The following is a 23,824-nucleotide window of genomic DNA, read 5'->3' on the forward strand; positions in this document are numbered from 1 at the left end:
CATAGTCGAATCATCCCAGATGTGTTATGAAATGAGTAACATTACATTTTTGGCCTTATATGGGTGCACATTATCTGATTTCACATACAGTTTTCTCCCAATATATTAATATACAGCCTATTATGATAATTCTATGCAAATAATATGTGAAGAAGTAGCTTTAATTAGTATTTTTAAAATGCCTTAATAAATCCAACAACCCCCGTGACATTGCTACTTGTCCATATGGTAAGAGGTTTCCACGCACTGCAAAGCATTGGTCTCTTTGTTTCTGCTGTTAAAAAGACACAGCTGGCAATTTTGGCTATACTTTCATTATTTTAACAATTTCTTTGTTTTATTTTATAATTATTTAATATTATGGTCTGTGTTCACTTTCAAAAGATAGGAAAGAAATTCCTGAAATAAATGATATAAGAATCATCCGGTTTTTAAGTAAATACAAAAATTATCAAAGTAAGCAAGCAGGTATGTATGTGCAAAATAATAAAGCGTATTTGTCTATAAAATCATTAATTTCAGAATTTATCTTGTTATAAATTAACATTTAAGAAATTGTATATAAAGCTTAGTTTTTATCATTTAAAGTAACAATCAAAAATTATGGCATTTGTAGTTTTTTCAGTCATGACTGCTTTGACGCGCTAAATCTCAAAATTATATAAGACAGGGCTTCCTAGAGGATCGCATTTATTATTATACTTTTTTTTAAGTTAAGTTATCAAAATGTTTGATATAGCAAAAGATATTACATATATTTTATGTTCTGTAGATCGTGGCTTTAAAATCTTATGTGAAGTCATTTAACGAATGTTTATTTTACCTTTCATTTTAACTTAAAAAGGATAAAAATTGCATCGTCAGTTTTGTCTTCGTTCATCCCTTAAAAGACAGTTTTGGTCACTTTATCAGAAATGTATTTCTGTGTGCTGCTTGTGAAAGAAAATAAAAGTTATTTTGTTGACTATTTTGTTGACTACCTGGTGCCCCTCCCAACCCATGCGCACACTCATAGATGATTCCACTATTGGTCGACTATAGAAAGATTCGACCATTTCTGAAAAAATATAAATATATATATATATATATATATATAGAGAGAGAGAGAGAGAGAGAGAGAGAGAGAGAGAGAGAGAGAGAGAGAGAGAGAGATTTATATTTTTTATATTATATATAAATGAAAAATCTATAAATAAATACGTTTTCTTAAATTTGTACATGTATATGTGTATTTATATATAGCTAATAATTGCACACAATACACAGCCATAAGAAAAATATAAAAAAGTTAAAACATATATGAATAAAAAATAAACTCTATTAGCCTACATGTTACATGTACTTGTATAGATATGTAAAAGTGTTTTTCGCAGCTTGAAGAAGGAATTTTTAGCAGCATTTGACGACATGGTGTGCAAAGATGCAAGAGCTTTTTAGTGTTTATAGTGCAGCCAACTGTGTAGACTTCTTAAGTGTCTGCATCCAGTAGCCAGACTGCCTGAGGATATAAACTAATCCTGAGTCTCTATGTTGGTCCTCAGGATCCGGTAGCACCTCCCTGATGGGAGCACTGAGAAGAGACTGTTCCCAGGGTGGAGTCTTTTACAATTTTCCTGGCCCTGGTTCTGCATTGCTGGTTGTAGATGTATGTGATGCAGGGTAGAGGAGTCTTGATGGTCTTTTTCCCTGCCCACATCACTCTGAACAGTAAACTTTGGTCCTTAGCCGTGGTGCCTCCGAACCAGGTGATGATGTTTCCCTATGAGAAGACTCTCCACAGCCCCAGCATAGAAAGCTTTCCGCACCTTGTTTTTAGACACTGAATGACCCTTAATCTGGCGAGACACCGGAGATGGTGAAGATGCTGATGCGCTTTTTTCACCAAGCTCTGTGTGGTCCATGACGAGTCTTCTGTGAGACTCCGAGGTATTCAAAGCTGCTCAGCCTCTCGACCATTGCTCCACTGTGTAACAGAAGTTAAAGTTCCTTATCTGCTTCTTCCCATAGTCAATAATTATTCCCTTAGTCTTAGTGACATTCAGTGAGAGAATGTTATTCTGACACAATGTGAAGAGGAAACAACTTCCTCTAAAGTGTAATTTATTGTTGTGCATAGGTTCTACGCCGTAGGCTATACATAGGCGGTGCGTAGCCTGACGGCCACTTCACCAAAAATGTAACAATGCATCTATTCACGCAGACCGCAAAAGCTATGATTGATCCATTAGAACCCCTCCCGTCAGGTCAAAAATATCTGTGTCACATTACTTCATAGGTATTTCCACTTGCGATGGTAAGAACAAAGATGAGCCAAGTTGTGGAGGGATTTAACTCAAACTGCAACAAAAGTCGCTGTCTATTTACCTCCATCACTGCTGGTCTTCTCAAATCATATACAACAAGCTGCTGCCTCTTCGTTTGTGGGTTTACTGGCCAAACTGCTTCTTTTTTGGCTTTTGCACTGCTACTGTGAGTTACACGCATGAATACTGCAGAAGTATATATGAGGACCTACTCAGCCCAACTCTTTTCCAGCCAGCGTTTTTAAAAGAAGTTGCCAGCCAGCGCCAGCATTTTTTATGATTTTTACAAAAGTTTAATGCCTTCCAGAAAATGTTCTTCTTTAAATACTGTATATTGCTTCATTTGTTCTCTTTTATCACCTCTCAAATATGGGTAGGTTTCTTTAAAAATACAACATTTTGAGCAAAAAGCTGAGATTATTGTGACTTTTGATGAGATCAAGTTTAGAGCGAACTTCAAAACATACACAAAGTTTGCCCTAAGGGAATACTTAAAGGAATAGTCTAGTCATTTTCAATATTAAAATATGTTATTACCTTAACTAAGAATTGTTGATACATCCCTCTATCATCTGTGTGCGTGCACGTTAGCGCTGGAGCGCGCTGCGACGCTTCGATAGCATTTAGCTTAGCCCCATTCATGCAATGGTACCATTCAGAGATAAAGTTAGAAGTGACCAAACACATCAACGTTTTTCCTATTTAAGACGAGTAGTTATACGAACAAATTTGGTGGTACAAAATAAAACGTAGCGCTTTTCTAAGCGGATATATATTGTACTATATTGTATGGCGTAATAGCACTTTTGGGAGTACTTCGACTCGCCTGAAAAGTCTGCTCCCCTTCTCCCTCTCATAATGGGAGAGGGAGGGTGTTACTGCGCCGAGTCGAGGTACTCCCAGAAGTGCTGTTGCGCCGTAAAATGTGGTTCCTCTTTTGGATCCGCTTAGAAAAGCGCTACGTTTTATTTTGTACCACCAAACTTGCTCGTATAACTACTCGTCTTAAATAGGAAAAACGTTGATGTGTTTGGTCACTTCTGACTTTGTCTCTGGATGGTACCATTGAGTGAATGGGGCTAAGCTACGTGCACGCACACAGATGATAGAGGGATGTATCAACAATTCTTAGTTAAGGTAATAACATATTTTAATATTGAAAATGAGTAGACTATTCCTTTAAAGTCGCAATGAAATTGAAATGAAAAACGATATATTCCGATTTTAATCCACTATATATATATATATATATATATATATATATATATATATATATATATATATATATATTTTCTTAATATTGTGGTATTATTAACAAATGACTTATCTGTGAGCTTCATTATTTTTTAAAAATTCGTGTGTGCTCATAATCTTTAATCAAAAATGCAAATCTCCTCCCCTCCTCAAAACGATCTCTCTTCACTTCCGGTCATATAGTATGGCAGGTGGGCGGGGTCCCGGAGAAGATCGCAGCGATTAGCAATTAGCAACACGACCCAACTTCAAACGATCGAATCAGATCTCGATGGACAAATTCAAATCCAGCCCTGCCTTATTTCATTTCAAGGCTGTTTCATTCGGATATAAGTCACCACAGGGAAAATAAGGCAATCGCTACTTCCATTTCATGGCGACTTTAAGGGTTTTATAAGTTGGGTAAGAAGGCTACCTGGTGGATAATAGCGGAATATGGATTGCGGGAAAAACTCGTCATTGGCAGGGAAGTGTTTCGTTCAGAACACATGAACCAGCTGAAACGAACAAGGAGATCAGTGAGTACATAACGGCTACCGTAGTTGCAACACGCATTTGGAAAAGCGAGGCGCTAGAGAGCACTGTTCGTTTGATTGCAAAATGGTACTATATAGACCTAGGGCTCTCTTATAGCTATGCAATGCATACTGATTTCTCCTACAAGCAGTAAGTCAATCATTTGGAAGTGCAGTTTTTTTGAATGGTGCCGAGACTAGTGTGCTTATATCTGTAAAGCCTTTGCATGTCATTATAGAAAACAAAGGATAAACTAGACCTGTGAGATAAAAGCTTGCATTTTGGAAAGACACCCTCGTTGGGCTTGAAGTTGTTGTTGTTGTTGTTGTTGTTGAACAAACCTTTGATACTGACCATTCTTGTGTTCCCATGCCAAATTCTCATCCAATAACACAACAATATAATTCTGGGCCGTTTCAGTGAATCCAATTCTTTTCTTATGTAAACACTCAAGATTTTGCCTCTGTCCCACTCCCTCAACCCACAGGTTTACCCTCTGTATGTCACTTGTGAAGTGACAAAAAGCCCTCAGTGACAATAATTAGCTTATTCCATGAAAGCAAATTAGCCTAATTTACAAAAACAACGGCTGTCTGCATGTGCCTCACAGAAAAATGCATCTTTTTATCACGAGTGCTTTATTCTCATTCTTTCCCTGCTGGCGAGTGTTTTATTTTAATTTTTTCCCTGCTGGCAGATGTTTTTGTTGATGTTTGGTAGAAAGGAAAAAAATAAAATTAACAATTTTCCCATCGACAACAGGCTGCAATTACCGCATTCAGACATTTTATGATGGTTGCCAAATAACAAAATTACTCCAATTTTCGATTTAAACCTTCAATACTTCTTCGGAGAACTGACAGTTAAATGTTAAGATTCTCTCAGTATGATATGCATTGTTTTTTTCATTTTGTGCAGAGCTTGTTAAAGTGGGGAGCGTGCTTTTCATGTGTCACTAATTCTGGAACTGCATGCAACTCTTTTCCCATCCCGTGCGTAATTATTCGCAAGAAGCAACTCGGAGTGTCGAGCGAGTCATGCCGCAATTGGTGAAATGGATTCCACGCTTTATTAGTCTGTTGTTTTGGTGCATCTTCTGGTAGGAAACTGTGTTGTAAATTGGATAGACGGCTTGATAAAAAGCTTGTCGTGCAAGATATTTCACGGCACATTTTTTTTAAACACTGTCGCCCAGCACTCTTAACAAGTGACTTGTTCCCGATGTGATTTATGAAATCAATTGTCTTGTTATCAGCAGGATTGTGGAAGAGAGATAAAATCAGTGGAAAGTGACTTTAGTTTTGTCTTTCTTTTTAATCCTAAGGAAGGATAAAACAGGAAGTTGAACTCAAATTTGTTGTCAGAGGGCTCCTCTGACCTTTTCATACCGCTAGACTAGTCTGCAGAGCAATACAATATACCGCTGCTTCTCAATTGGTGGGCTCTCTGATTTTACTGGTCGTGGACAACAGAGGACAAATAATTCAAATTGCAAATTCGAAAGTGTAACCAACCATGTAATTGTGCATAGTCACAATAACAAAATAAAAAGGCTTACTTTTTGTCATTGACTGAATGTCTGTGTGTTCAGTAAGGTTTCTGGTTTCAGTACAAGCAAATCAAGTTATTTAGATGGCAACATGCTTTTATAGATTGTGACATGTGCTCATTTTTACAAATTACAAATTTACAAAACATCCTACACAACACAAAATGCAAGGAAACGGAGTGCAGACTACATATACATCATGTAGTGTAATGCTGATAATGATACTCGTAGATCTACTAGGAAAGTTGTATGATTAACATCCTGGTAAATTAGAATGTAATGAAAACCTTAGAATTAAACTGTAATTAATGTAAACATGGCACACTTCTCTGTCTTTCTTTTTTTTCTCTCGCTCGCTGTAAGAGCTGAAGCCGTGTAACTTTCCCTTAGGTGTTACTGAATGGACCATCTGCTGTTGTTGACCAAAACCATTTTCCAAACAACCATAGTGGGACAAAGCACATGACTCGCTTATTCTTTCTGCTTTTGGTTGCAGAATTATACCAAATTATAAAACTTGCAACTACTTGCAGAAGGGTTTCTTGCTGGCACAGATCTCACTTTTTTGATATATAGACTAGACCTATTTTGGCACACCTCTTGCATCACTAACACTGATTGAATTGGTTTACCAGATTTCCTTATACTCCATAATATTTAGAAGTTTCTGGCATAAAGTATATATTTTGTTTTCTTTTCTGTGTGTTTTTGTTTGTGTATTTGGAGGTTGAATATGTAAACGTTAAATCAATAACGTCTTCCCCACCAGTTTTTAAGTGTTGTAATGTTCCCTCTCTTTCTGTTTTATTTGCAGTGAAGTTCGAAACCTGCCAGCAAACAGACCAAGTTTATTTTGAGAGCAGTGACCCAAAGTTCAGCGTTCGACCGGATGGCTCCCTGTACCTAGAGCAAGATGTGGCGAATCTAACCGAACCGATTCTGTTCATGGTGACAGCCAGAGACAGCACAAACAAACATATCTGGGAGACCACCGTTAAACTCGCCCTCGCTGGACACCCACCATCACCTCCTGTTAACCAGGCAAGGCCAAATCATGTGTAACTTTATTAAAGGATTAGTCCATTTTCTTAAAAAATCCAGATAATTTACTCACCACCATGTCATCCAAAATGTTGATGTCTTTCTTTGTTCAGTCGAGAAGAAATTATGTTTTTTTGAGGAAGACATTCCAGGATTTTTCTAGTTTTGATGGACTTTAATGGATCCCAACACTAAACAGTTTTAATCCAGTTTAAAATTGCAGTTTCAAAGGATTCTAAACAATCTCAAACAAGGCATAAGGGTCTTATCTAGCGAAAAGATTGTCATTTTTGGCAAGACAAATAAAAAATATGCACTTTTAATTCACAACTTCTCGTCTTCCTCCGGTACTGTGGTGCGCCAGTGTGACCTCACGTAATACGTCATCACGTCAAGAGGTCATGGTGGACGTATGCAAAACTCCGCCCCAGTGTTTACAAGTGTGGAGAAAGAGGACCGTTCTGACAATGTTGTATGTGGAATGATACTAATTAATGTCTTTGTGTCAGTTTGTTGTTTAAAATGGTCCGCAAATGTGCGTTTCATGTATGTAACACGTGACCTTTCGACGTCATTATGGAATTACGTGAGGTCACACTGGCGCGTCACAGGACCAGAGATATACGAGAATTTGTAGTTTAAAAGTGAATTTTTTTTCTTCTTGCCAAAAATGACAATCGTTTAGCTAGATAAGACCCTTATGCCTTGTTTGGGATTGTTTAGAGTCCTTTGAAACTGCAATATTAAACTGCATTAAAACTGTTAAGTGTTGGGGTCCATTAAAGTCCATTAAAATGAGAAAAATCCTGGAATGTTTTCCTCAAAAAACATTATTTCTTTTTGACTGAACAAAGAAAGACATCAACATTTTGGATGACATGGTGGTGAGTAAATTATCTGGATTTTTTTTTTAAGAAAATTGACTAATCCTTTAAATATTAAGCAGGTCTATTTAATAAACCCTGTTCCTAGAGAGTCATCATCCTGCTGCGTTTTTAATCAAAATTCCCAATCATGATCTTTAGAATTAATTGAAAATTAGTTATGTATGTACAAGCAAGGGAACATTTCTTTCTAAGTGTGAATAATAATAGCCCAGCACTAAAGAAACAAGTCAATTCATCTATCCATCAAGAAATGTGCACCCACTAATTTCACAGCATTGGATCAAAATTATTTTTCAGCCTTATTCAATTGTAGCCTTCTACTTTTTTCTTGCACTCTACTTTCTTATCTTCTTTTCATTATCTGCGTCTGCTTTTGTGATTGAGTTGCAATTGATGTTTCCTCTTGCTTTTATTTGCACACTAAATTGCAATCGGTATTTTCACTTTTGCATCCCTTTTTTGCTATGAGCATTGTTAAGGCAAAGGCAGTGCTGCATTGTGTGTGACACCGGCGATACACCTCTGATATAGCATTAATTTACCCATATAAAGCATAAAACGTTTGATGTACTTTACTGGTATGCAAATCTATTTACATGTATTATTATTTCCTGAAATCTTAAAGAAACATTTAACAGTTCAGTGGTTTACAAAACAAAAAGCAAACAATGATTTCATAATTTTTTTGTTTAGTTGTTGATTCATGATGGTTCTTCAACTGTGAAAAGAAGCTAGGTCTGAGTCTAGCAGCTCAGTAATGGATCGCACAAAATAATAGAAATTGATTGAGTATGTGTTTTTTGTCGGGGGGTGAAGGTATCGCAGTGTAATTATTTGCCCATATTGCACGCACAAAAGCGAGATTCAATAACAGAGCAAGATGTTATTATGTTTAAGCAATCATCAAAATTTGAAAACTAGTTACAGTTTCTAAATTGATTACATTTTGTTTTTCCTCTCGTACGCACGTTTGCGCGGCGGGAGCTGGCACGTGCTTTTAAGGGTTTACACAAGCCCTTGGCAACATACCAGAAGTCATGATCTGATTATGAAAAGTGAAAGCTCAAATGTAATTTTTACACAAAAGATGAAAGGAGTAATATTTCATGCTCACACAACTCATTTTTCAGGCCCTCCCAACACCGCACACACACACTTGTAGTACCGTATCCCACATCACACTATGTCCTGCTTGGCAAGTATCATTAAACTTTTAATACATGTGCCTGTCATGCCCATGTCCTGTGCTCTGGTGTAGAGGAGATGAGGTGAACGGGCTTTATATAGATGTCTTACCCACTGGCATTGGACCGTTTCTGCATCCAAAGTGACCTGAAAATGCCAAGCTGAGAGCCAGGAATGAAAGGTACCCATGGGAACCAGGAGTCTGATCTGGCGAGCCCTATTCATGTGTCCCTAACCCCTCACATGTCCTCTCCTTCTGCATGGCCATTTAGAGAAGCGTCTCCTTGCGGGCTGTGGCGGGTTACTGAAGGACAAACGCACACACACAAAGCATTAAGATACGTGGTTGTTCTGGGGGTTGTGAGAGATGTGACTCTGCACTGCTCTGTGACCTAGTTGTGTCTATAAATAATTAATTAATAAAGAACTTTATCCAAATGAAATGAAACTAGACGGATCATTTGGGAATTTAGGGAATGCTTTCGTTGATTTATGAGCAGAAATGCGTTTTTCTTGTTTCTTATTCCTAACAGAGATGCCTGTCAACACAATAACTACCTATGATGTCACTATTGTTTTTTGTACCTGATACCATGGTGTTACCTTGCAAGAACCTTGGTGTATGATGTAACTAGTTTAAATATGGTTGTCATTCAGTACCATGGTTCAGATCAACGAGCAAATCTGCATTACCATCTGATACTAGCACTGATTTATGACCACCATGTACGCACCAGTGGCAAAGCTACGTAAGGGCCAGGGTGGCACTGGCCCACTTAGATTGATGGCTGGCCCACCCAATCTGAAGAGACACAAAATATGTTTGTGGAAGAGCAGAAGAAATCACGAATACATTATAATAATCTCTTTAATAATAATAATCACTCAAATACGCATCATTCAAAAATAAATAGCTATTTATATAGAAAGTTTATCATCCACATGTGTTTCTATACCATTCAAGCCATTTTAAAAAATTTGAGCGCAATAGAGGGTATGCACGTGACGTCACCTTCGGCGAAAGTGCCTGAGGTTACGCTTACTGAGTGGCAAAAGAGAGAGCGGCAGCATTTATGTACATTGTGAAATTAATTAAAACATGGGGAAAACGCGTCTAAATGGGAAAAAGCTGTTGTGCGATAGACTGTACTAACAGATTAACAAGAACTCTGAGCTATCATTTACAGTCTGACAAAAAACACAGAAAGGAGAAGTAAAAAGATTGTTCATGCCAACGTCCACAGACCATAGGTGGGTTGACAAGTTGCTAGGGTCACTATCAAGCAAAGGTTTTACTTTCTACATTAAAGTATTTGTATTTTATCCGTGTTTTTCTTTGGAAAACATACATTCCAAAGCATATTATAATAATTTTTACTCTATTACATTTCTAAATACAAGTTTTCGTTTTACATTTAATATTTAAATACATTAACGTACTTTTACTCAAGTAAAATTACACAATTTTAATGTAATTGGGTATTAAATAAATTTTAATATTCAACTCCACTATTTAAATGACAATATTCTGGCCAGACCACTGTTGTCAGTGATATAAAGTATTTGAAATGAAAATGATTTCTTAATGTCTAGTGACATATCAGGGCCATTTTATGATTAATTGATATACATTTCTTACATACTGTTCTGGAAAATGTCAATAATGTAACTAAGTATTGTCCACCTCTGCTATCAAGTCCAACTAAATTCAATTTAAGCCGGTAATAGTCAGTTTAACTGGCATTTTCGCAGCAGCTGCTATGAAAACCAGCCATTTTGTTGAACGATTGCCACTCAGCAGGGCGTGCTCCGGCGAGGTCACATGGAAAAGTGACGTCTATAAGAAGTTAAAAGAACAGTATGTAAGAAATGTATATCAATTAATCATAAAATGGCCCTGATATGTCACTAGACATTAAGAAATAATTTTCATTTCAAATACTTTATATCACTGACAACAGTGGTCTGGCCAGAATATTGTCATTTAAATAGTGGAGTTGCAGCCCTCAACTGATGTTTATGTTGTCATTTTGTTTATTGGCCACAAGTTGTGTGATTGCAGTACCAGTTTTAGCCACAAGATTTGTGATTGAAATACCAGTTTTGGCCACAATCCTACATACTGTTGCTTTAAAGTGACACTCTACTTTTTTTAAATTATGCTCATTTTCCAGCTCAGGAAATTGTGCTCAAAAATGAACAAAGAGTTTCAATATTTTTCCTATTTAAAACGTGACTTTTCTGTAGTTACATCGTGTACTAAGACCGACGGAAAATAAAAAGTTGTGATTTTCTAGGCAGATATGGTTAGGAACTATACTCTCATTCCGGCCTAATAATCAAGAACTTTGTTGCCATAATATAGCTGCAGAAGGCGAAATGGTATTACGCAGTGCTCAAAAAACTGTTTTCTGTCTGCACAGACGCACATACATACTCAGTTGAACATACTCATAAGCGCATGCATGGAGACGCGTGTTTCAAAAAGCACGCAAACACAGAATCTCTTTGCACTTGACAGGACACATACGTGCAAAATTACATACGTGCACAATCTTGGCACATATTTTCATGAAAACAGTAATTTGTGTCTTAAAGTGAAATGAAATGAATAAAGAAGAATCATTTGATTCAATTTCTGCACCTAAATACTACTGTTATACTTTATTTGTAACTTCGTTCTTTTCTGTTTGCACATGCTTATAATTTTTTCATTTGTTCTTATTTTATAATTGTTTCCCTTTTTTTGCTAATTCAAAGATTATTCGATCCATTACTCAAAAAATATAATCCATTTAACCACTACTATATTGTAAAATTATGTAATTTGAGAGGAGGCATTGAGGTCCACTATACATTATTTTACCAAGGTCCACTCAATATAAAATTTCTGCCCATGCCACTGGTACGCACATACATTCACAAAAAACATGTTTGCCCTATATGTAATTTAAAATAAAATGCCTTATTAACAAAGCAAGTGGAATAACAAAGACACAAAATAGCATAGGTGCTTTAAAAACAGAGATAGGAAAGCTAGCAATGTATTATCCACTGCATTTCAACTAGGGCTTCCTACAGTGTAATTCTTTGTGCCTCTTCTGAACGTAAATGTCAGCAGGTTACGTGTAGTTGACTATAAACGTGCATGACATTTATCCACATCCCATGTTTTTAACAATGTCCTGAATATTGGCGTTTGATGTTTATATAACTGCATCTATACCTCTACAGCAGCACACAATCTAGTAGTCTATTCTTTTGAATCTGATTTCATGATGATAAATTGTAGCCATCATTTAAGCGTTTGACATATCAACAGTGCATCCACCTTGACCACTACATGTTTTATTTGGCGCGGATCTAAAAATACCCAGGATTGTTCTTTGGATGGCATTTAGCTAGATATGAGGTGGAAGTCGGAATTTATGTGCATTGGGAATAACGTTCAACAGCCATTATTTCTGTTTTCTCCTTAACAGCATAAATTCAGCTTGAATTGCTGGCCAAACAGAACGCAGAGCAAAATAGATGGCGGGGCCACCCGGTGTGAAGAGCTTCGAGTGGTCCGGAGACCTCCGCTAACTCATTCTGCCGCACTAATTATAAACCCAGAGTAACTTTTCGTTCTCACCTTTGCGAAAAAACAGGTACATTTGCTTCTCTCTAGACAGTGAGGTCTGGTGCAAAGACTGATTATAAAAGTAGCAAACGAGTTCTGCCTAATGGGGAGATTGCACATACTGCCGTGTAATGGAAAAACTCCAGACAGGGCTGCAAGCGGAGCAATGCGGCCCTATAGAACAATAACCTCCAGATGTCTGCAGCAGAGCTGCGGGCTGACTGATGCCCGAACGGGTTTCTTCTCAGTGGGGAGGGATGGGGAGCCAGCTGGCAGGGCTGGTTCTTCTGGAGCTACGGGAGCTCAGGGCAATCCAGGCAGCCATTTCACACACGCTGACTCTCGGATGCACGCGCACATACATTGAAGCACATTCCCTACATCTGCTGTGTGCCGTCCCACAACACAACATGCTTGTTCTAGTTTATTCTTTCCTCGCCGTCTATTGTAATGGTTGCAGTGCTCGTTCCTCTACTGAATGAATAAAGCTTTTCATTAGCCATGCTGTTATAAGGCGGTGTGCCTTTTGCTGGCACAGCCGTGCTACAATGCATCAGACTAGCTTGGATATCTCTGTGCCTTTGGCTAGACATTTGGAGGAATGCTTCTCCTGAGCCAATGAGAGTTGATTGGATAAATCAAGGTCTTTATCTGAGCTCCCAATGTCCTGTTTGTCAGCGGGCAAAAAATGGGTGAGATGGAGTGGATGACAGAGAGACAGAGATTGAAAAGATGAATGCACCAAACTAATGAACAGATCTGTGCGGGGAGAGATAAGGTTTTTTGTCCGTGTTGGAACACATTCTGCTAGCTGACTGCAATGTGTCTCGAAACACAACCTCCCAAAGGTCACATTGCTGACCGGGCGTATGCTGTTATTGAATACAGGGTTAGTATTTTAGATGCAAGAGTTTTTTGAACAGCCAATGGCCATGGTGATTATTCTGTATATGTTTAAGATTGAAAAAGGGAAATATAAGTTCAGGTTTAATGTGCTGGTGTTTGTTCTAAGAAAATAGTATAGAAGACAGACAAATTAATAGCCATGTTTAATACCTTATTAAATTGTAAACTGTTGAAACCAAGTGTGCCGCACAAGCCCTGAAAAATGAAGCCAAAACGTCTTGATCACCTCCTTCCCAGTGACTGGTCCTAGTATAGGTCATAAACCCGCCTCCCCCATGTTATTCAATGGGACTTGAGACCAACTAAACTATTTAATTACACTTCAATTATCTGTTTTCCGAAGCTGGTTTCTGTCATTTACTGTAGTTTTTATCACGCTGATGTAAATTTAAGTGTTTGTTTTTAAAATAAGTTTGTTTTTAGTTAGTTATTTAATGCTATAAAAACGGTGGCGTGACGTCATGATTGACAGCTTTGATATGCGCATTCTGCGAGGGCGGGGCCTTGATTTCGCGGCTTTACTTCCTGCTCAATACTGCACAGCGCTACTGGGCAGACTCGATATCAGCGCCATATCGGAACACTAGGGCTTCACTTTTCACCAATAAAAAGGAGCGAATGGGCATCGTCCAGCTTTTTTTACACTCTATGGTTAAACCAGGTGTGCCACACGTGTCCAGGTGGCTGTCTGTAGTATAAGTCATAAGCCCTGCCCTCTCCTTGTAAACAAATGGGACTTGAGCCACACTTCAAATTATTTTTTCTCAAAGATGATTTCTGTTATTCTAGTTATTTCCTATAACGTTAATGTACATTTTGCTGTTAAGAGCTTTGCTTTAGGTTAGTTAGTGCTATTGAAAATAATTATTTGTTTGTTTGTGATTGAGTAAAATGGGAATTTGGGTGGGACCTTTTCCCATAGACTCTGGCTTCAAATCACGACACTAGTGCTAGATGACATGTCGTCCATTTTTTTTTTAAATCTATGCTTAAAACATGAGTCTTCACTTAAAGCTGTGTAACTATAATAAATACAGTTGTAGTGGAAACATTAACTTTTTTAATTGATTTGGGTCATTCAAATTTGGTGGATTCCCTCAAGCTGGCAGTGGTTATGTGGGTGCTCACTTATGTTGGAGCCGTTTTCAATGGCATCACCCTCCTCATTCTTGCGGATATCCTACTCTTTACTGTACCACCCATCTATGAGAAAAACAAGACCCAGATTGATCATTACATTGACATTGTGCGCACTCAAGTCAATAATACAATTGCAAAGTTACAAGAAAAACTCCCAGGAGCTTTGAAGCGCTGTTAAACAGAATTATTAACATTTATACCACGGGTCTGTTTAATGCTGTATTCTGATTGGTTGAGAAATGTTCCATGGGTATGCTTTTTTTTTATAACCACACACCTTACTTGTCAAATGTCTTAAAAATAGGCAACAGGGCAATGTTTGTGGTAACCGTTGTATAAGCGGAATAATTGACTCCGGTCCTTTGAATTATTTGAAAATAATGCACACCCGCGTCGTGCCACATTACCACCTTGGGTGTGCATTATTTTCTTATAATTCAATGGCCCGGCATCAATTATTCCTTACTTATATTACCAGCACCAAAATACATAAAAATGTAGATGAATAAGCAACAGGACGGAAGCTTTGAAACATACATTAAATGTATAAACAACATTTTTGCATTCATTTTTAAATGCACATTTCGGCTTAGTGTTTGTGATTCTTGTCTGTGAAATCCGTGCTAAAGTCTTAAAATTTAATTATGAGATTAGGAGCATTAAAATTTGATTGCATTGATTCACGTTGATTTCAATCTTTGACATAACCTCACTCAGTCAATATTAAACATTATGTCAACTGATTTTATTTTACAATATTACTAGTCTTGTGTTTAATATTGCATTCCTACTTGAACCTTTATGCAAATTTCTCAAAAAACGATTTCTATTACAGCAACATGAATATGAAACACTCACACACACACACACACACACACACACACACACACACACACACGCATGCACGCGCACACAGATGCACGCATGCACGCACGCACACACACACCCCTAATATGAATCACTGATAAATTCAGTGTTCAGGAGAAAGTTGGAATGTTGTTTTTTTATCTGTTCATGGTGCCAAAGTATTATTTAGCCTTCACTGCTCACCTTGATTTCTTTTCTCTCACGTTTTCTATCTTTTTTTCATTCTCTCCCTCTTTATCTATCTCTATCTCTATAACCTCTTCTTTCTCTTCTTTCTCTATTTCACCCTCTTATGCACAGTAATTCCACCTGCCGCCCCCTGAAAGGTCTAGTTGCGACCCATTTTCTCTCTCTCTCTCTCTCTCTCTCTCTCTCTCTCTCTCTCTCTCTCTCTCTCTTTCTCTCTCTCTCTCTCCTTCTCTCTCCCTCTCTTTGCAGCAGGTACCTGTGAGCTTTGTGGATGAGCAGAGCTGAGGCGGAAGTGATTTTATCAGCCTCTCACAGCTGCCCTCCTCGCTCATTCATAACTCCCTCCCTCTGATACAATTCCTCCATTTTCCGTGCTCGCTCAAGCCCCTGCAGCCAGATTCATCAAGCTGTGAAAAATTAAAACAAAAGAGGGAGAAACTACAATATGTTTGCTCAGATTTGCCTCACATCTGTTTGAGCTCTTCTGCAGACAAACCGTGTTTGTGAGACATTGATAGGCTGACCTGCCTACGCATGCTTGAGTTGGCATCCCCCGCCATCGAGAGAAAGAAAGACAGAGGAAAGCGAGAGAGAATGCTGGGATTTGGCAAAAGCGTTTCGGCACGGAAATACAGTGCCGTACAGAGCCGGGTTGTCACGGGAAGAAATGGCAACACAGGATTACATGAAAAGCTGACAATTCAGAGATGAGCACTAAATGAAGCACAACACAGTCCCTCACATAGACATCCAGGGCATCCAGACACTGTGAATTATCTCCTCTGAAACGGTAGCTTGGGGAACCGGGGATGTTTGATTGGTCGTCGCAGCCCTCGCCTTGGCCTTTGGATGAATCGAGTCGGGGTCAGCGACAGCTCTAGTTTTTCTTGTCTAAATTATTGATGTGGTATTTCATCAATCTTTTTCATTGGACACCCGTGAGGAAATGTCATGGTATGCGTCAATGTGATATTGCTGTGTTATAAGGACTGGTTTACAGAGGCCTTGATGCGATTTGTCATTTTGATTGGTCCTTTAAGCAGAAACCCCGCAGCTAACTTTACGATCCCGGTGTAGGGCTCAGGTGCACATGCACAGCTTTCAAGCCACGACCTCACAAATAACAGATAATTGGTAATAATTGGACAAGAGTGTTTATCTCTTCAAGCAGGTCTGAGTGACTTCCCTCAGGAAATATTTAATAGCTCAACAGACGTGATGCCCTTTCATAGCTCAGTAGACGTGATGTTTTCAATTGTGTCTTCTTTAAATATCAGCGTTGTCTCAGATGATTTTATTAAAGTTTTTTTGAGAAATTAAAATAAGCACTCTACAAAATGCTGGTTTGATGTTTTTAACCCATTAATGGTTGGTTTATTAATGAATCTATCCTGGGCGTTATTACCCAAACATGGGTAGAAACAACCCAGCATTTTGGGATGAAACAATGGTTTTGCCCATTTTACCCAGCCATGATTTGAAAACAACCAAACTTTTTTTTTTAAGTGAATGTAGTGGAATACCCAGCCATGATTTGAAAACAACCAAACTTTTTTTTTAAGTGAATGTAGTGGAATAAGCAGATGACTGTGAAAAATGTCTCCTTGATTTTATTGCTGCCTCGGAGATACAAAAACAATTAAATGTGTCTTTCTACAAGTTTATCTACTGTATGTGAACTGTCAAGATATTTATAGTGCTTGAAAAAAGTTTTTCTTTAATTTGTCTTGTACTGCTTTTATATTTCATATATGGTGTGTTTATATATTTTCTCCACAGATTGCTGGGGATGGTTTCTATGGCGGATCCTCCCACAACCACTACCAAAATCCCAGGCTCATTACGTTTCCACGACAACACCAGCGGGGCTCCACCAATGGGCTGCGGCGACAGAAGCGAGACTGGGTCATTCCACCAATCAACGTGCCTGAAAATTCCAGAGGTCCCTTCCCTCAAGTTCTTGTCAGGGTCAGTGTCATTTATGGCTCCTTGTCTTTAAAAAGCATGGAAAGCTTATGTTGATCATGAAAGCTTTACTTCCTTTGTCTTGCGAGTGTTCCTGAAGCTTACTTGGTAAAGCATTGTGTTAGCAGTGCAAAAGTTAATGGGATCGATTCCCACTGATACTTATAATGAGTTTGTATTGCGCTGTAAGTCACTTTGGATATAAATGCCTACAAAATGCATGAATGGAAAATGTTAAATGTTTATTTTTTACTTACTTGATAAACATAAACTTAATATAAAAATAAAGGTGCTAAAAAGGTTCTTTAAAGCGATACCATAGATGAACCAATATTGGTTTCCCATACATATGAACCACTTAGTCCAAGGTTCTTTCCCATCTTTTTATGGTTTGAAGAACCTTTTTCCACTACAGTATAGTATTTTTATGAAACAGAATGGTTCTTCAGATGTTATGGAACCATACTGCCAAAATGTTTTTTACCATCATGCGTCCCCTTACAGATTAAAGGATTAGTCAATTTTCTTAAAAAAAAAAAAAAACAGATAATTTACTCACCACCATGTCATCCAAATTGTTGATGTTTTTTTTTTTCAGTCGAGTCAGATTATGTTTTTTGAGGAAAACATTCCAGTATTTTTCTCATTTTAATGGACCCCAACACTTAACAGTTTTAATGCAGTTTAAAATTGCAGTTTCAAAGGACTCTAAACGATCTCAAACAAGGCATAAGGGTCTTATCTAGCGAAACGATTGTCATTTTTGGCAAGAAAAATAAAAAATATGCACTTTTAAACCACAACTTCTCTTCTTTCTCCAGCTGTGTGACGAGCCAGCGCGACCTCACATAATTGCGTAATGACGTCGAAAGGTCACGTGTTACATATATGAAACACACATTTGCGGACCATTTAAACAATAAACTGACACAAAGACATTCATTTGTATCATTCGACATACAACAACGTCGGAACGGTCCTATTTCTCTACATTTGTAAACAATGGGGTGTAGTTTCGATACGTCATCCGTGACCTCTTGATGTGATTACGTATTACGTGAGGTCGCGCTGGCGCATCACAAGACCGGAGGAGAAGTTGTGGTTTAAAAGTGCATATTTTTTATTTTTCTTGTCAAAAATGAAAATCGTTTCGCTATATAAGACCCTTATGCCTCGTTTGAGATCATTTAGAGTCATTTAAAACTGCAATTTTAAACTGCATTACAACTGTTAAGTATTGAGGTCCATTAAAGTCCATTAAAATGAGAAAAACCCGGATTGGTTTCCTCAAAAAAACATAATTTCTTCTCAACTGAACAAAGAAAGACATCAACATTTTGGATGACATGGTGGTGAGTAAATATCTGGATTTTTTTTTTTTTTAAGAAAATTGACTAATCCTTTAATAAAACACTGGTTTTGGACAAACATTAAAACACTTAACACTAAAATGTGTGTTTCAAAACAGTTTTAAACTTAAGTTTCATTCTGAGACATAAAAGAACAAGTATCCTCTCAAAAGCTTTTACTCGTGCCCCGTCTCAGACACAAACGTCTGAAACACAGATTCTTCCTCGCCTCACGTCTCTTGAACCATAGAGACACCTAAGAGGTTAAAAGCGCAGTATCACAGGTGAACAGTTTTAAGAGCCTTCATTCAGACAGCTCTTGTGCGTCTGCTGCTAAGGGCCCTTCTAAGGGAAGTAGAGGACTTGTGCTTTCCTCTCTGAGTCAAGGGTTGATGAGGAGGGGGGTTTGGAAGTAGGTTGGCACAGGGTATCAACATCACTCATCCACCTAATGCTTCTACAAAGCCTCTCCTCAAGTTTTTCCAGCATGAGATGAGAAATGAGCATGGCAGGATCTTTCATATCTTTGGGGCTCACTGCTGGGTTTGGCATGGTTATGGGAAACCATTTGATGGAGGACTGAATTGGTTGGTGGGTTATTTTTACTTTACAGTACATTTCTTGTCCCTACCATGGTTTAGGCAGCAGCAACAACATAAACAAACAGCTTTTGTGGACTAAACGCATCTTCCGGTAGACTTCCACATAGAATCAGTAACAACAGAGTCTTTTTACAGTAGTTTATTTCTGATAACAAAGGAAATAAATGACAAATAAATTATACTTTGTTCATATATCATATCTAAAGCATATCATCTATTATATTGAGCTAATGTAACTGTTTAAAATTAATGTATATAATGTTAGCTTGAATTCTTGCCTGGCTGCCAAACCTCTCGGCACAGTTGTGATCCATGCTCGTCGTCTCCCCTCGTCTTTAGCAAACCAAAACATTTAATTTTCGAAAATCTGTTTAGCCACTAACCATACCGATTAAGGGTGTCATGATTTCGATTTTAAATACAGCAGAACGGCATCTGTGCCAGGTCGTTTCTCTAAACTGAGATCTGTTTAAGTTTCACAACAACTTATTTCAGTTGCTTAAGAGTTATGAAAACAGCATTTAAACATGACTTATTGGGGTATATAGTCTCACAATCTTGTCTGACGGTAATAAAAGCGCGTACTGACAGGAATGTTCATCTGACAGGAAGTTTCGTTTTATCAGGTATGTGCGTGTACCATATTTTTCCACTGGCAGCACCACCAACATGGCAGGGCATCTCCAGGTTCAAGGTCAGATATTATATTTCATAAAAGTCTAGTCAAAAAATGGCGTAGCAAAAAAGAAGTAAAAACCAAGAATCGAATTGAATCGCGACCTTAGAATCGAACATGTAACAGAAACAAGGATTTGGAGAATCGTGACACACCTAATATCGATAGATAAATAAATACAGATCGGAAGTTCACTTAGGTTTAGGCGCGTAACCACGACAACGCGTGTTTGTCCGATAAAACATCTATAGCTGTTTCTCAATATGCGTTCTTCAGCGATCTTGCGTCTTTGTATTTTCGTTCTACGTCATCATTAACCATCGAAGTTCAATTCCAATTCTCAAGAACGCAAGTACAGAGGACGCATAAAAATACCCGGATGTGTTCTTGATATCGAGGATGTATAGGTCTCTGTGAAACAAAAAGTGACGTTTTCCAATTTTGGGTTCGTTTTCAAACTGGGATTAGGCGTTTTTAACCATTCAATCAAGCCATACATCATTATTTTTTAACACCTATTTCAGTTCGAAAAACGCCCTAAAATTGGGAAACGCCTCTTTCTCACCTACTTTTGAGACCTCCTTCTCAGAAATGCATCTGGGAATCGCCCACTCAATTTGAGCCAATCAGACAAAGAGGTGGAAAAACACCTATTTCAGTTTGAAAATGCCCCAAACTATCATCTATTATAGACACAGAATATTTTTTCACATTTATCTGTGTCATTGTCAAGGATCTTCGCATTTTTCCGTGTCTGTACCGCAGACTTTCTTTTCCGTGTCACGTATTGGTTACCCGTAATTGGTTATTAATTGTTTTTCCTATTTTTAAACCATTTTCGTGTGGTTGGTTAGATTTGGGGTTTGGGTTAGGATGTCACTTTAACTATTGGTTTATACTATTTTTTCCGGACTTTTAAACAGTTGTCGCCTGACATTAGGGTTAGAGTTGGGTTTGGGTTAGGACAGGGGTGGGCATCGAGGGCCACAGTCCTGCAGAGTTTAGCTTCAACCTTAATCGAACACACCTGAATGTCATTCCCAAACAGTCCTGAAAACTTCAATAAGATTTTTCAGCTGTGTTTGATTAGGGTTGGAGCTAAACTCTGCAGGGACTCTGGCCCTCAGGACCAGGAGTTGCCCACCCCTGGGTTAGGATGTTATTTTATGTTACAGAAAGTCATTCTAACCCCAAACCCACGCGAAAATGGTAAGAAAATAGGAAAAACAATTGAGTAACCAATACGTGAAACTGACACAGAAAAGAAAGTCCGTGGTACAGACGTGGAAAAATGTGAAGATCCGTGACAATGACACGAATAAATAAGCAAAATATTCTGTGACTATAACACGGAAATTCGTGAGATCAGGTTGCCCCAAAAGTCACTGCGGCAAAACAATGGCGGAGGTCAGGTGACCTTCTGAGTTCGTTCTTACAAGGTCGCCTGGCAAGACTGAACTCCACGAGGATGCAAGTTTGTCTTTGCGTTCTTGGAATTGAGAAACAGTCTATATCTTGAATTGGGAAAGACAGAATCACTGCTAAAATCAGTGCTGAATCACAATGAAACAACATCATATTTCTGACCAACCATTTAATTTTTACTATAGCTTTTGTTTCTTACGCTCAAATTGTGCTAAAAAACGTTTTTCAAAGTACGTAACCCCTTCCCTAGACAATACGGACTACCGGCACATCCGGGAACTTGACTGTAAATTTCGTCACCGCCCCTTTTTGGGGGCAAAAAACAGACCTTCCATTGACCTCCATTCAAAACAGCGGAACAAAGCAACGTTTCCACACAGCCAGCAGGCGTAAATAACTTATGAAATCACTCAGATTAAACATGTTGAGTAATTATCTGTCCACCCTGCCTGCCATAGAGCCCGAAAGATACATTAACACATTTAATTTGGTCATTGTGGAAACATGTACCTTTCATTCTCACAGCGTCATATTTGTTTAACAACGCCATTAAGTGATTGCTGGAAATATGACTAAGACAGTTAGTTGTATGACTCGACGGAAAAGTGCACTCATTACTCTAAATATAAAGACATAATATATGAATACAAAGTAACTTTCAAATACGAAGTAAAATCATTCACTTGCTTCCCGAAGAGGTCGAAGAGGTACGAGTAAATGTTCGGGTAAGACACCTCTGGCCAATAGGGAGCGTTGTTACACAAATTTGACGCTGGGAGAATGAAAGGGACATGTTTTTATTATGACCAAATTAAATATGTTAATTTATCTTTCGCGCTCTATGGCAGGCAGGGTGGACAGATAATTACTCAACATGTTTAATCTGAGTGATTTCATAAGTTAATTACGCCTTACCGGCTGTGTACGAACGTTGCATTGTTCCGCTATTTTGAATTTAAGTCAATGGAAGGTCTAGTCTAAATTCCCCCAAAAGTGGGCGTGAACCTGTTCAGAGACATTCTATGACGTTGCGCCGGTTGTGCGTATCCTCTGTCTTTATTTAATGATGATTGGTTCTTTTAACTGGAAGGCGGGACTTCTGTTGCCAGAGCAGCCATTTTGACGGTTGCATCATCCTCTATTCATACAGTAGTAATACATGTGCTCAGCCTATTTATATCCATGATCTGTTCTATAGGAAAGACCCAGGTACTGGGGAAACATACCGGTGGGTTGAACACTAGCGTTAGCTGTGTTTTTATGATTTTTTTTCTTTTTTTTTTTAGAAAATATGAGAAATAAGCATGTACACACTAAGGTTGCCAACTTTCTCACTCTGAAATACGGGACAAAATATTTCCTGCCGCAGCAGTGCCGATATGGTTTTGTGTATAGATTGTATATAAGCTATTTGTCAAAATGATAACTGATCTCCTAATTAAATATTCATTTATAACTCTTATGCCTTGGCAGTTGGCAACAGGTTTATTAATAGTTTGTTAATTTATAGCATGTACTTTATCACAGTCCTTTAATTGAATCATTACCTTTAATATCTGTCTAAAACAAAACACTTCTGACTCCTGCACTAAGGGTAAAAAAAGTTATTCTCTTCATGTTAATCTTACATGTGACAAACTAAAACTCTTTTTTTTAGAGTCAACATTAAATACCTTAATTAAAACACACTTACAGTCTGTAAATCACAAGCGCGAGAATTTACTAGCAAAATTGGAAATGGGGATCAGCGAACTCTTCAGAATTGAGAACGAACTTTGTAACTATGCATATCGTATACATGCACAAACAGCTAAATAACGCACTATATAAAAAAGAAAACATGACATAATATTATTTGACCCCCTTAAACGTATTGTGATTGGATGAATGATGTCGGAGATTATTATCAAGTGTCGTGATCAGCACTGCTGCTGTTGCTGCTTGTGGCGCCGCAACAACTGACAGGTGGATGACATCAAAGTACCGCGAGAGCATTTCAACAGCAATCTGCTCTATATGATTTCTCGAATTTCTTGTGGGATTTTGATGTTATCTGCCGCTCTGTTCTTGTGACACCACATGAAGTCGAACAAGCTTGTTGTATCAGTCACTGGTTAGATCAGCGTAGCAGTCAAAAATGGGACGCGAGACGAATAATTTAGACTCAAAATATGGAACGTCCCGGCTAATACCGGACAGTTGGCAACCCTAACACACAAACACACACACTTATGTGTTATTTTGAGGTGAGTTATCCGAATCTGTGTTTTGTCTGAGGTTCTACAAGCTCAAGTTTCTCTTATCTGTTCTTCAGACTGCAGTCTGGCCTTGCCATTCTGTGGACTGTC

The 23,824-nt window shown here is 38.1% G+C and overlaps 1 protein-coding gene across 4 annotated transcripts in view; it reads left to right on the plus strand.

Moving 5' to 3' along the window:
- Positions 1–23,824, plus strand: part of cdh4 (cadherin 4, type 1, R-cadherin (retinal)) — a 294,301-nt gene that overhangs the window by 173,774 nt on the left and 96,703 nt on the right. For 2 of the 4 annotated variants that reach the window (XM_055183497.2, XM_055183498.2), the window contains 2 exons: positions 6,437–6,663; positions 17,239–17,427. In XM_055183497.2, the coding sequence (XP_055039472.2) occupies positions 6,437–6,663; positions 17,239–17,427 (416 nt within the window). Of the gene's footprint in view, positions 1–6,436; positions 6,664–15,852; positions 16,324–17,238; positions 17,428–23,824 lie in introns of those variants that run through there. The other 2 variants (XM_055183499.2, XM_055183500.2) reach the window with 2 other exon arrangements.

This window comes from Misgurnus anguillicaudatus, chromosome 14 (assembly GCF_027580225.2).
Source record: "Misgurnus anguillicaudatus chromosome 14, ASM2758022v2, whole genome shotgun sequence".
Taxonomy (NCBI): Eukaryota; Metazoa; Chordata; class Actinopteri; order Cypriniformes; family Cobitidae; genus Misgurnus; species Misgurnus anguillicaudatus.